Source organism: Amblyomma americanum, chromosome 7 (genome assembly GCF_052857255.1).
Source record: "Amblyomma americanum isolate KBUSLIRL-KWMA chromosome 7, ASM5285725v1, whole genome shotgun sequence".
NCBI lineage: Eukaryota > Metazoa > Arthropoda > Arachnida > Ixodida > Ixodidae > Amblyomma > Amblyomma americanum.
This window is the reverse complement of record NC_135503.1, coordinates 172,397,854-172,412,359: the sequence shown is the minus strand read 5'-3', so window position 1 is coordinate 172,412,359 and position 14,506 is coordinate 172,397,854. Positions and strand designations below refer to the sequence as shown.

General features: G+C 49.0%; 1 protein-coding gene across 1 annotated transcript in view; it reads left to right on the top strand.

Moving 5' to 3' along the window:
• Positions 1–14,506, top strand: part of LOC144097584 (endothelin-converting enzyme 1-like) — a 22,855-nt gene extending 8,349 nt beyond the window's left edge. Inside the window, exon 3 of the mRNA XM_077630254.1 lies at positions 13,942–14,506. Coding sequence (XP_077486380.1) covers positions 13,942–14,241 — 300 coding nt within the window. The 3' untranslated portion in view covers positions 14,242–14,506. The remainder of the gene's footprint in view (positions 1–13,941) is intronic.

The following is a 14,506-nucleotide window of genomic DNA, read 5'->3' as shown; positions in this document are numbered from 1 at the left end:
GGCGTCGCGACGGTGAGTGGCGACACCGCGGGTTCCCGAGCATCCGCAGGGACATCCCCGCAAGGGGATGATGGTGAACTGTGCATCACCACGGACCCGAGCACCCGCGCCTCGCCGTGCGTGGCATCGCCGTGTCCGGGGAAAAGGGGATCCTGGTGGTTGAGCCGATGCCGAGCGTATGGACCCTTAAGGCCCCTTGGCAAAGGCAACACACCACTTTGGCCCCAGCTTCCTGCAGACGGCACCTCCGGCCTGACCCGACCGGGGGAAATCGGCAGTCGCCTTTTCCTATCCTCCTCTCCATCTTTCACTTTCCTATCTCTGTCTCACAACTCTCCTATATCCTACTCACTCCTTGGTTTTTCCTGTTTTCCTGGCGGCGAGGGTTAACCTTGTGTGACCAACTACCCTGAGTTGAGTCATATTTGGTTATAGTTGAGGTGTACAGCTGGCGTGGGCAGGACTTGCTTTCAAGTTCCTGTCCCGTCCCCTTGTTGGACTCCGTGGTGGGTGGCTGGCACCATGACCGAATAACTAAATTTTCTTTATGGCTCCCCCCCTTTCAAAACCTGATCGCTCTCTGAAAAGAGGGCGGAACGAAGCAACAGACTTTTTCCCGAAAAAGAAAACAACCTTCCCAAAGTTCCATGTCATACATAGTACAGTAGAAGGAAAACAGGCAAGAATACTATCACCCTTTCTTGTGTCAAAGTGCCTAACAGATGCACTGGGCCCCGGATATAAGCTATCGAAAATGGCCAGTGGCGACTTATTACTGGAAATCCGTGACCATACCCAAAACTCCAAGATCCCAGACATTCTCTCTATTGGAGACATCCCAGTCTCCATAACAGCCCACAGATCCCTCAATACCGTCCGTGGTGTCATTTCAGAAAACGACTTCATTCATCTAACAGAAAAAGAAATGCTAGAAGGTCTCAGCGACCAAAATGTCACAGATGTCTATCGAATTAAAATCCGCAAAGACAACAAAGAAATAGATACTAAACACCTGGTACTCACATTCAGCACAAGCACATTACCTGAAACCATCGAAGTCGGATACCTTAAAGTTAATGTCAGGCACTACATTCCTAACCCACGCAGATGCTTCAACTGTCAAAGATTCGGGCACGGCTCTCAGAGTTGCCGCGGCCGCAAAGCCTGTGCGAAATGCGCTTCTAAGGACCACAATTCAGAGGAATGTGACGCAGCACTGCGCTGCGCAAATTGCGAAGGAGACCACGCTGCGTACTCCAGGGCGTGTCCGTCCTGGAAAAAGGAGAAAGAAATTATCACCATAAAGACCAAAGAAAACATTTCATTTAAAGAACCCAGGAGGCGTTTTGCACTAAACAACACATTCTCGTTCACAGCGAAACCAAACTTCGCTGATGTGGTGCGCAGGGGCGTAGCACCACACAGCACTCCGGCACCTGCCGAGGCCACTTCCACCGAGCCTATGGCAGGGCCATCCACGCCCCAGGCAGGGTCAGCGAAAGCTGCCCTGCCATTTTCACAGCAGGGAGCGCCGGTCCATGGGTCGGCATCCCGCAGGACTTCCCCCCGTCAGGGGAGGCCTGAAACTAACACAACCGCGGCTGCGCGGTCCTCCAGCACCTCTGGCGAGGTGATGGATACAACTCCCAGTCCGCCCGCTTTGCAGCGGCGGAACAGCTCTCTTGAGCGCAAAAAAGACAGACCCCTCATAACGGGCCCTGAGCATAAGTAAACGCCTTAGCGTTCTCACCCCAGAAATTAACATGGCTTTCTTAATTCAGTGGAATTGTAGAGGAATTATGCGGAACTACAGCGACGTAACACATATTTTAGGGTCAATGCTACCCACAGTTTTATGTCTTCAGGAGACCAATCTTGGTCCACAACATGTGCATATCCTTAAACATTATAACATTTTTAGACGCGATCGCGAGCAGGCAAATCGACTCTCGGGAGGCGTCGCGATTGTCCTTCAAAGCGGCGTCCCTGCTCAAGAAATCAAACTTTACACAAAACTTGAGGCAGTTGCAGTTAGCGTCGTTACCTACAAAACAATAACAATTTGCTCTTTATATCTCCCCCCACACATCACATTAACAATACAAGATTTAGAAGGCCTGATCAATGAATTGCCGGAGCCATATCTGGTAGTTGGCGATTTTAACGCTCACTCCCCGTTTTGGGGAAGCGAACGCTGTGACTCTAGGGGCAAAATAATCGAAGATTTTCTACTCTCAAATAATGTCTGTCTTTTAAACACAGGAAAGGCCACATATTGTTGCCCAAGCTCAGAAAAAATGAGCTTCCTTGATTTAGCTTTCACATCACCGTCTCTTTTTACCGATTTTAAATGGGATGTTTTAAATGATCCTCTGGGAAGTGATCACCTACCCACTGTCATCAGGCTCTCGTCTTCCACTCCACTCATCCCCACAAGACCACGGCGCTGGAAATTTCACCTCGCCGACTGGTCACTTTTTACAGAAAGTGCCACTCTAGATAAAGAATTTTCTGAAGACCTCAGCATAGATGAAATTAATGAAAGATTTACTACATGCATAATATCTGCTGCAACACTCGCTATACCACAAACAACAGGACTCGTACAGAAGAAACACAAAGTATGGTGGACAGAAGAATGTACATTTGCAAAAAAACAGCAAAATAAAGCATGGGGCACCTTGCGCCGGTACCCCACTGCAGAGAACTTACTCATTTTTAAAAGGGCCAAGGCGAGATCGCGGTACGTGCGCAGGAATGCTGAGAAAACCTCCTGGCAGAAATATGTGTCCTCTATAAATAGTTCAATACCATCAAAGAAAATGTGGGACAAAGTTCGTAAATTCACTGGTGACCATACTTCCTTCACACTTCCGCTTTTGACAACACCCGGTACTCAAACAACATTAGAAGAACAGGCCAACATATTGGGTGAGCATTTTTCCACAGTTTCAAGCTCATCCAACTATACACAAACATTTCAAAAGCACAAAACAATAGTAGAAAAACAAAAACTTCCCTTTAGAACATGCATACACGAAGACTACAATCAGGTTATTACAATGCAGGAAATAAACACAGTACTAACATCCGGTAAAATGACAGCACCAGGCCCAGACAATATACATTATGCCATGCTTGCTCACCTCTCTGAGACTGCCATAGAGGCTCTCCTAAAATTTTTCAATAAAATATGGATGAGTGGAGAAATCCCCCAAGCATGGAAAGAAGCAATCATAGTACCCTTCCTAAAACCTGGCAAGCCACCAACTACTACCACCAGTTACAGGCCAATAACACTCACTAGCTGTATAGCAAAATCATTCGAAAGCATTCTAAACATCAGACTAACCTTCGTACTTCAGTCCCGGCAACTTTTAGATATACACCAGTGCGGTTTTAAAAAGACATGTTCCACAACCGATCACATCGTTCGCTTTGAGAACACAGTTCGGGAAGCGTTCATCCACAACCAGCACTGTATCGGGGTCTTCTTCGACATGGAGAAGGCTTACGATACCACGTGGAGGTTCGGTATCCTCCGTGACCTAGCAGACCTAGGTATCCGCGGCAGGATGCTGAGCTGTTTGAATGACTTCCTAACCAACCGCACGTTCCGAGTCCGCCTAGGTGCAACCTTCTCCAACACTTTTACACAAGAAACTGGCGTACCCCAGGGGTGCATCCTCAGCACGACCTTATTCATCATCAAAATGAACTCAATAGGAAAAGTAATCCCAAAATCCATAATGTACTCTGTTTACGTAGACGACCTCCAAATAGCATGCACGTCATCCAGCATACCCACCTGTGAGCGACAGATACAAATAACAATAAATAAACTGGCTACCTGGGCAGATAGAAACGGATTTCGATTTTCCCCTCAGAAAACAGTAGCGGTTCTGTTCTCTTTGAGACGAGGCCTACAGGCCAACCCCACAATATATCTAAACCAAACCCAATTACCTGTCAAACAAGAGCATAAATTTCTAGGGATAACTTTCGATAAAAAGCTCACTTTCTTGCCACATATAAACACCTTAAAGAAAAAAGCTTCCCAAGCCCTCAATGTGCTAAAACTACTGTCAAGAAAACGCTGGGGATCTGATAGGGCATGCCTATTACATATATATCGTTCTCTGGTTCGCTCTAAGTTAGACTATGGGTGCATAGTATATGGCTCAGCAAGACCGTCCTACATAAAACGACTAGATCCTATCCACAATCTTGGTTTAAGGTTGTCTTCTGGTGCTTACAGAACTTCACCAATAGCAAGTCTGTATGTGGAAACGAATGAACCTTCCTTAGAAGATCGAAGAACTGCACTAACTTGTACATACATCCTCAAAATCCTTTCTCACCCCAAACATCTCTGTTACTCAATCGTCACGAAATGCCCATCCAGAATACTCTTCAACAACAAGCCTCACGCAATTAAGCCGTTGCTCTTGCGCTTCGAAGAAAAATGCCAAGCACTAAACATATTAAATGAAATTAAAAATATTGCCCCAAGATGCGAAGCGCTACCACCGTGGTACACTCTTCCCACAGTGTGTGACGTCACACTAACACGCCTCAGGAAAACTTGTACACCACACGACCAGATAATACAAGAATATCTAGCACTACAGGAAAAATACAGAAATTACACTCCATTTTATACTGACGGGTCAAAAACTCATGCTCATGTAGGAAGCGCAGTAATACAAGGAAAAAATGAAAATGCAGTACGACTTCCCTCATGTGCTACAGTTTTCACCGCGGAGTGTTATGCTATTAGTGTTGCGGTGCAGAAAATAACAAATGAAAACATCAAAAACAGCATCATCTATACAGATTCACTGAGCGTCCTTACAGCATTAAACTCTAAAAATGCCACGGAGCCACTGATTGGAAGCATCATACATAATATAGTAAAGGTCACAACACAAAAACATGTTATAAAATTGTGCTGGGTTCCCAGTCACGTTGGCATTCAGGACAATGAGAGAGCCGACATGTGTGCTGCACAAACTAGAACCATGGAAATAAAACATGTGAATTTGCCTAATAGGGATTACATGAAGTTAGTGCATAGCAGACTAAGAGACAAGTGGCAAGCTTCTTGGGAAAATGAAGGACACAACAAGCTGCATACCATTAAGCCCATTATAAAAGAATGGAAATCATGCCACCATAAAGAGCGTTTTATCGAAGTAATTTTATGTCGTTTACGCATAGGTCACACACACATCACCCATAACTTCTTATTAACAAAAAAAGACAAACCTGTGTGTGAAATGTGTGGTGAAGAGCTCACAGTAAATCACATGTTAATTTCTTGTTCGCATCTCGAAGAACTTAGACAAAAAGTTTTTACGGTATTTTACAATGAACACATTCCATTTCATCCCGCATTGCTTTTAGGCGAGCAAACACTCGTCGAATTTTCACTTGTTTGTAAGTTTCTAAAGAAAGCCAGTGTTTTAAATCTATTATAATGTAACCTCTGTACACTTGACATAGCATCATCTAACCTTGTGTTTGGCGCATGATAGCCATAGTTGCTTATGCGCCATAAAACCCCATACAACAACAACAAAGAAAATACTTATAAAGCAGCAGAAGAAACAACTGTTGAACATTCTCAAGGTTCGCTTACAGCCAATGAACATAAATACCCACGAGAGCAGCAGCTTGGACAGCCGTCGCCGTAGCTCAGTTCGTAAGAGCACCGGACGCGATATTCGGAGGTTGTGGGTTCGGATCCTACCGGTGGCATAGTTCTTTTTCTGCTACTTTATAAGTAATTTTCTTTAAGGGTTGTATTAATCTAAGTACTATAATATCCCACTGATAAGCACAACAGATAAAAAAATATTTCCCTATGCACCTTGGTTTCGGTCACTGTTCGCTCCCTTCATATATATACCTGATACCTCATACCTGATACCTGATTTAATATCTGCAGCGGATCCTTGGACCTAAGATATGAAACTTATTTTTGGAATATGGCGGAGTGCTTGGCTTGAAGCACTCTGGCACGGGTCGGCCCGGTATCGTTCTGCCTCCGGGATCGGCCGAGGGCATATTAGCGCAGCGCGTCTTTTCTTTCACTCATTGCTCTCAATCCTTTCCCCTCCTACTATCAGCACGCGGCAGCGAGCGTGGCTCGGCTTGAGCCAGTAGGCAGGCCCGTGCTCTTTTCTTTTCCTTCTTCCTCTCAGTAACGCCAACACCAATCAGTATATTGTTGTTGTTATGGAGAGCGCGAAAGGGACTCAACAACGAGGGTAGATTGCGACGTGGTTGCACAGACCAGATAGGTTGTTGCGTCTTGCCTTGCCGCGTACACGTATTGTGCGTGTTTGTGGGCACGATAGAAATCATCCAATGCGCGGGCTTTGTGCTGGCGGCGCGCGTCGTGTCGGCCAGAGAGCATGTTCTTGGGTAGCGGTTTGACAACAAGGCGGCTTCGTACGCCTGCGAGGAGGGGGGCTGTGATATGGCGATCGCCTATTGCGTTGACGTTTAGCCGGTCAAGGATGAGACGCCTGTGATTGGTTCTGGAAATGCGATGAAATTGGGCGGTCTTGTGTGCCTATACAAGTTCCGTGAGAGTGTTCTAGAGGTAGAGGATATGTGTGCTGCCGTATTTGGTCACCCTAGGGACACCCTGTACACCGAGCGGATGATGCTGTTTACTTCCTCGTCATCTTTTTGCGATAGTGATAGTAAGGGTAGAAGTATACTATCCTGATGACGTAAAATGCCTGTGTTAGCCGGTAGAGGTCGTCCTCCTTCATTCTCTACTGCGCTTGGAGATTGGGGGGGGGGCGGAGATAAGGCTGGTTAATTGGTGAGCTGTGGTGCGGAGGCGTTGTATTGGTTCTGAGTTATCTGTATTGTTCTGTACCAGCATGCCCAGGACACGAATGGCCTGGACGGAAGGTATGGGGCATGGTGTCGATGTGGAGCGTGATGAGCTCGTGTGCTTCGTGGGTTTTCTGGAAAAGCAGCGCTGAACAGACGAGGACAGAGACGAGGCGACAAGGACGGGCGCTGCACTAGCGTGTCACGGATGGAAAGGATTTCTGATTTTGGGAAGCATCTGAGGACCTTCGCCTGGACGGTGTCAGTGGGTCTCTGGAGGCAGCTCTGGATCTCCCCGTCTGAGCCAGAGTTGGTCCAGAGAGTGATATCGTCGGTGCAAGTGGAGTGTTTTGAGTGAGTTATGGCGTTCAAAAGGGGGTAAGACCTCTTGAGAGGAAAGGGGAGAGGACAGCGCCTTGTGGGGTTCTTATGGCTCCCAGGCTGATCTTCTCACTGCTGAGTTCTCTAATGTGGAGATCAGCGGTGCGGTTGGGTAGGAAGTCTGCAATATAATTGCAGGTACGAGTGCTTACATTCATCTCAGCTAGATTTGTCAAAATGGAGGCGTGTGATACGCTGTCAATACGCTTTACTAACGTCGAGGACAAGAATAGTCCGTGTGGCTCGGATGGGGCCCGGGTCGAGTATGTCGCGTTGTATTTGCCACATATTATGTGCTGAGTGGAGAGCCTGGCTGCAAACTCGATCGTACACTGTAACAAGAAACAGCCCAAATGAAAGTTTAAATGGTTGGCGCCTTCCTTTAAATTCCTGTGCAGAAATATTTGCTCCATCAATACGGTGCAAAAATGTGCTAAATTAGCTAGTTCAATGTCCCACTCAATAAAAAGATATAAAGGAAGATTCTCCGCCTTAAAACTCCCATTTCTAAAAGTTTCTTGGTCTCAATGCTCCCAAGTCCCAAAAGGAGTAAAAAAAAATTTGCGCCATCCGCCCCGCCACCTAGTGTGACGACGCCCCATAATGCGCAGGTCCACACGGGACGGAGAGGCAAAGAGACAACGTATGGCTCAGTTTAAACAAACAGATATATTCAATAATTATACATGATTATGATTATACATCAGAGGCTGGGGTGTCCGAGCTTACGTGCCGACGACTTCATGGGGACGATGGAGGGGCTCCGGAGTTGAGCTCGAACGGTTGCTGGCAGAAGCTGCACGCCGTCGGGCTTCGGCGCTGAAGGCCCCCTTGGCGAACGATGTCGTCCTGAGCGTTCTTTCTTCCGTACTCCTTGTCGATTTTTATTTCCTTCTAATTCCCCACATTCCCTAGGTTGAGGACGCCCACGCCGGAATGGGAGGGGCCTAGGGCTTTCACTTGGGCGCACAAACACACCACCGCACTTATGGTCTCGCCCCCGTCACGTGTTGTGTCCGAGGGAAAGAAGGTTGTCGTCGAGGTAGCGTCGGCTGTGGTAGACGGTCTCTGGCCCGCTGACGGTTCCCTGTTCACGGTTCCCTGTTCCCTGCTCAAACCTGCCCAATATGGCGCAAATGGTTCTCAAAACTGTCACTGTATATGATTATGTCATCCATATACACGAAGCACAGCCTCCCCAGAAGACCTGCCAGGATAACATCAGCGGTTCTCTGCCAGACAGCAGGGCTGTTGGCCAGACCCATCGGCATTCTTTTCCATTCATAGTGCCCTGAGGGCGTGTTGAATGCCGTTTTCTCGGCATCTGCCAGATCCATTGCTATCTGCCAGAATCCCGCCGCCATGTCCACTACCGTGAAGTACCTGGCATAGCCCAGCTGAGAAAGCGTCTCCTGTATATTGGGGATGGGGTATGGATCGATGCGAGTTACGGCATTTAGTTTGCGGTAGTCCATTACCAATCGATACGAGCCAGCTGGCTTTTCCACCAATAGTGCGGGTGCTCCCCAGGGTGACATTCAGTGTTCGACAATGCCGCGATCAATCAGGTCCTGCACCTGCCGCTCCATCTCCTCACGTTTGGAGTAAGGAATCCTGTACGCACGCTGGTAAACGGGCGATGAAGTGCCGGTTTCTATCCTGTGCTTTATAACGCCACAGCAGCCCAAATCCAGGTTGGACGCGGCGAATACCTCCGAGTAGTCGTTCAGCAAACCAGCCAGAGCCTCCCTCTCCCTGGATTGTACGTGAGAAAGATCGAACGACGCCTATGGAGCAGCCGAAGGACTAGCATGCTCTACAGTTGCGAGTTCCGTATCGGTGGGCTCACGTTTCTCTATCGCAGAGGTGAAGAAAGCCAATGTTTTGTTCTTGGGAAGGCTCAGTGGCTGCTGGCTACAGTTAACCACTCGTAGGGGCACTCTGTGGGCGTCATTAACTGTCACGAGGCACGCGGCTGCCTTCAGGCCATTGCTGAGAGAGTCGACCGGCTCAAGCACTCCCACGGCGCCGCTCTCTACATCTGAAGGCACACACGCGTACAAAATGTGCTCCGACCAAGGAAGGACGACCACCTCATCGACCAGCCTGACGGCAACCCGCGAATATACCTTCTCCAATGATCCCACTGTTTGACGGGTGTCAATATCGGTAATGCGAATCTCAGCCCCTCTCCTGTTCAAAAACGGAACTTTTGAGCCGCCCGCATTAACCTCTTCCTCAGAGAATGAGACTAGTACCTTCCCTTTTCTCAAAAAATCCTGCCCTAATATACCTGACACTCCGTTTGGCAGAGACACCGTGTCCGGGCATACGTAGCAGGGGTGCTCCAATGCAATTCCGCCGAGAGAGAAGTGTAACCGGTAGAGTCCACTTATGCCAAGAGGATCCCCCGTTATGCCTACAAATTTGGTTGCCATACCACCAGACGCTTCCAACACCTCGCGGTCTCCCTTCCTTCGAAGCGTGTTAAAACTGCTCTCCTTAAGCAATGTCACCTTTGACCCCGTATCTATCAACAATTCCATGCAACAACCATTTAACTTGCAACGCACAACAGGGCATGCCTCGTCGGCCACACAAACCACCACCACCTCATCATCAACTACTCCCTCCTCACGCACCTCAGGATGGGGAGGACTCTCTAGTTTTTTGTCTCGGTATCTGGAGCCCCGCTGTAGGCTTTCTTAGGGCGTGTCTCGCCTGCTTCTCTTTGTGGCTCCCCACGGCGCACGTTTTGGCAGAACCTGGCGATGTGTCCGCGACCCTGGCAAGCGAAGCATACGATTTCTTCAAAATCTCGCATATCGCGCCTGTAGCTTTGTGGCGGTCTCCGGTTTCCAGCGAATGGGCGCAGTTGAGCGCGCGCTTCAACCTGGCGTTCCACCTGCTGAGATAGCAGCTGTTCTAAGCGATCTAACCGCTCTGTCAAGAAAGCGACCTCAGGGTTGAGCACCGCTCTCTCTATGACGCGTACTCTCGCTGCGGCTGTTGTTAACGCCCCATTTCGTTACTCATCCAATGCGGCCGCCACGGCTCGGTCGAAACTGCTCGGCTTGCGCGAGAGCACGAACCAGCGCACGGGGTCTTGCAGACCAGCCACGAACAAAGCGTTCATTTCCTCTTTAAGTAGATCCTCCGCGTATTTCTTCTTTAGCTGGTCTCCTTCCTCCTCCCTGCTTAACGTATCGCGTGCTAGGCGCTGAAGCCGCGACGCAAACGTTCGCACGTCCTCCCCTACCATCTGTCCGGCGTCACGGAACCTCTGTACCTGCACGTGACGTGGTTCAGTGTCGAAATGCTCAAACGCGAGCTTCTTAAATTCCGCAAATGATTTTGTGGATTTTACTTTTTCGTCTCGCCATGCAAAATCATGAGCAGCTCCTGCCATCTTACACCTCGCCATTTCCAGCATTTCAGCATCGGACCATCCCCCCATTTTCCCAATCTCTTCTAGCATGGAAAAGAAATCGCAGATTGGAACCCCTGTCTTATCTCCCGTAAACGTGGGAATGACGCTTCCTAATGCCAGCATGCTTGCTCCGAGCGACGGCTGTGGAGTGGGAGCTCCCTCAGATACAGACATTTTCGCTCAAGCCCTCCGGTGCCTCAAGCCTCTCAAATGGGGGTAAAAGTCCCACAATCAGTCCCGTGATTCCCTTTTGATTACAATTTTGAAGTCATGAATGTCGCAGCATTCAGAGGACATTTGCTTTTGAGACCCCACTTCTGACACCAGTGTGACGACCCCCCATAATGCGCAGGTCCAGACGGGACGGAGAGGCAAAGAGACACCGTATGGCTCAGTTTAAACAAACAGATATATTCAATAATTATACAAGATTATGATTATACATCAGAGGCTGGGGTGTCCGAGCTTACGTGCCGACGACTTCATGGGGACGATGGAGGGGCTTTGGAGTTGAGCTCGACCGGTTGCTGGCAGAAGCGGCACGCCGTCGGGCTTCGGCGCTGAAGGCCCCCTTGGCGAACGATGTCGTCCTGAGCGTTCTTTCTTCCGTACTCCTTGTCGATTTTTATATCCTTATTCCCCACATTCCCTAGGCTGAGGACGCCCACGCCGGAGTGGGAGGGGCCTAGGGCTTTCACTTGGGCGCACAAACACACCACCGCACTTATGGTCTCGCCCCCGTCACGTGTTGAGTCCGAGGGAAAGAAGATTGTCGTCGAGGTAGCGTCGGCTGTGGTAGACGGTCTCTGGCCCGCTGACGGTTCCCGCGGGTCACCGACCTCCGTTCTCCATCAAATGACACTCGCCACTCAAGGCCGGAACGCGAGGTCACTAAAAGGCCGGGAAAGTGGTCCCTTGTCCTAGGAAGTGCTCGGGAGTGTTGGTGATGATGCCCGCCGTCTTGTCACGGGGCCAGGCCCACCGAAACGAGGCCCTTTGTCCCCGGCACGGTCGCGGCGATTGGGGAAGATAACGCCCGTCTCCCCGCGGCGGCGGCGGCGGCGTTCGACACGTGCCGACACTATGGAAAGGGGGTCCAGTTGTGCTTAAACCCCTTCGTTTTGGTCGTTCACTCTCAACGAGTATGGCTCGGTAATTGGACGCAGCTGTCACCTGGGTCTTCTCCATGCGGTCCATGGCGGCAGGCCCGAAAGCAATCCCACTCAAGTTGCTTGCAGCCATGTACAGTAGAAACATGTGTGCTGGCTGCTTCCAAAACGAGACCGGCTGTCGCCGATCTCCTCTCTTCCAGCTGAATTGCTTTCACTTGAGTGCTTTTGCCGCCACTGGGGGCTCCGTCTACGCCGCGCCGTCGAACGCGGACCCTCGTAGCACACACAAGGAACGTCACACTAGCGTCTCGCCTGCTTATGGTTAGTCGTCTGAGAAAAGCGATGACGACCCCTTTGTTACCATCGTCACTGGATCTCTACTCACTACTGCTCATTCACGGGCGCCTGTCGCAGTACAAGATTGTCGGCTTGTCGCCGTTTTCGGCTACACTAAACTATGTAATTGACCTGTTCTTGTGGAGTCTCCAGGGCTCTAACCATGCCTGACCTTCGTTTGTTAGTGGCGCCATCCCGCTAGAGCCCCCGCTTAGGCCTGATTCTCCCAACTTTTTTCAGTTTGGTTTTCGAGGTGTGTTGCAGCAGATTGTATTGCGTTATATGAACATGGAACTTCGACAGAACATAATTTTAGTGCTGAGCTCTTGATTGAGCTGATGAGTCTACATTTTTCCGCAGTTATTTTGAAATGGCAAGCCTTAGAGAAGTGAATATGAAAGGAAACACTGCCGTAACGAAATACCTTCTTGGGTGTTTACATTTTCAACTTATTCTGCTCAGATCTTTAGTCGAATATAGCGTGGTAAATGACCTTGAAAACTACTTCGCCAGTACTTTTGAGTTTAGAACTATTGATTCTAATATTACACTCCTTTATCTACGAACACAGCAAGCCAGACAAGCCCGTATAGCAAACAGACGACTCCTGCCGTCTCCGCCTACGCCGCCGCTGGGCTTGCAGACGGCGAAAAGAACGCGCGCCGCGGGGTCAATTTAGGGCCGAGCAGTTTCCCCAAGTTGGGTTGCCGGTGGTCCCCGCAGCTACTGCCCGTTTCCGCCACTGGCACTGCTTTAAGACTGAGCTGAATGAGGATAAATGAGTAAGACGGATTTTTTGGGCTGCATTTTTGTGGGTAGTAAATGATAACCCTGTGGTATTCCTAAATACCTCGCTTGAATAAGGGAGTAAACAAAGTACTCTATTTATATAGAGTAAATAAGACCTCCTTTTGGGTTTGCGCTAGAGGACAAGCCATTTACTGCCAGTTTGGCGTATTTTTATTAACAGTGTAGCGGGCGGGAGGATGTATTTTTTGTCTGTGGAAAGGCGTTTTTGTTCTTTGCAATGTCAGTGCACGTTAGATCCCCAGGTGGTCGGAATTATTCTGGGGAGCTCCACCACAGCACCTCTTTTTGTTTTCATTTACTGCCACCTTCCTCCCTTCCCTTATGGCCCGGTTCACGCGTTCACGGTAATATGTGAGACAGCTACTGCGCTCTTTCCTTTCCTCAAAAACCAATTTAGTTTACCTGACTACAGCAAGGCGTGCTATGGAAAGCTAAATGGTAGGTGTAACCTTTAGAGGCAAAAAGGAACAATTCTGACGGTTTAGTTTTGCTAAGGACGAAATATTGTGTGAAAGCTGTCTTCATTAGGCTTCAAGCTTCAAGCTTCTTTAGCTTTCAGTTTTTTTTTCACATAGTTTTTAACCTATTGATAACTGCTGCTTAATTTGTGTGTTGTAAACGACAACAAAAGGTTTGCTTTAATAATGACAATGATATTCCTGTTGCTATTGTGCTCACACAAATGTGGTGGATATCTACTGCTGTTCTATCTGAGAATATCTGACATGCGCTCTTAATCACATGTAAATGAGCAGTAAATGTTATAGCAGCTGTCTACCGTAATGTCAAAAGTACAGACTGGTGGGCTAGTTGGTGTTGCATTGCACACCACGTACCAGCGCACACGAACGAAGACAAAGACGTAGACAGCACACGCGCTCTTGTTAGACAGCTTCTGTTTGCGTGTTTACCTGCCGTCGTTCGTGCGCTCGTATGTACTGTACGTGGTCTGCACCGTCACGTCGGCCGTAACATTCCGAGCTTCATCAAAGTTTCTGGCTTGAATGCTCCCTCTCGCAGATCGACCAGAAGTCATACGCGCCTTACCTGGAGCCCCTCTCTCTACAGACTGCTCTGTACGCGTTCCGGGCGCGCAACGCCGCGACGGACGTGCGTGTCCGGGGCCTCGAGTTCCTGACCCCAGAGCAGCTCTTCTTCGTGGCCGCGTGTTACGTGCGCTGTGTGAGGGCCAGCGGACCTCCGGGCTTCACCGACGGGCAGTGCGACAAGGCGTTTCGGCACGTCGCCGAGTTTGCCGATGCGTTCCAATGTGCGCCAGTCACGCACATGAACCCCTCGCACCGTTGCCGTCTTTTGTGATTCCTTCCTGTGGCTTCTTGACTCTGGTGTTGTGGGGATTTGGGTGAAGTGAAAAAAAACTTCACTGAATGTTTGTCAAAATGGTTGAGCCTGCTTATTCTAGTAGATAATTTGTGATTAATAGGCAAAGAGCCAGATAGACAGAAAAAAAGACAGACATACAGACAGACAGACAGGTAGGAAGGAAGTTAGGTAGGTGGATAGGCATGTAGTAGGTAGGTGGATAGATATATAGATGGATAGATAGGTGGATAGGTAGGTGGTT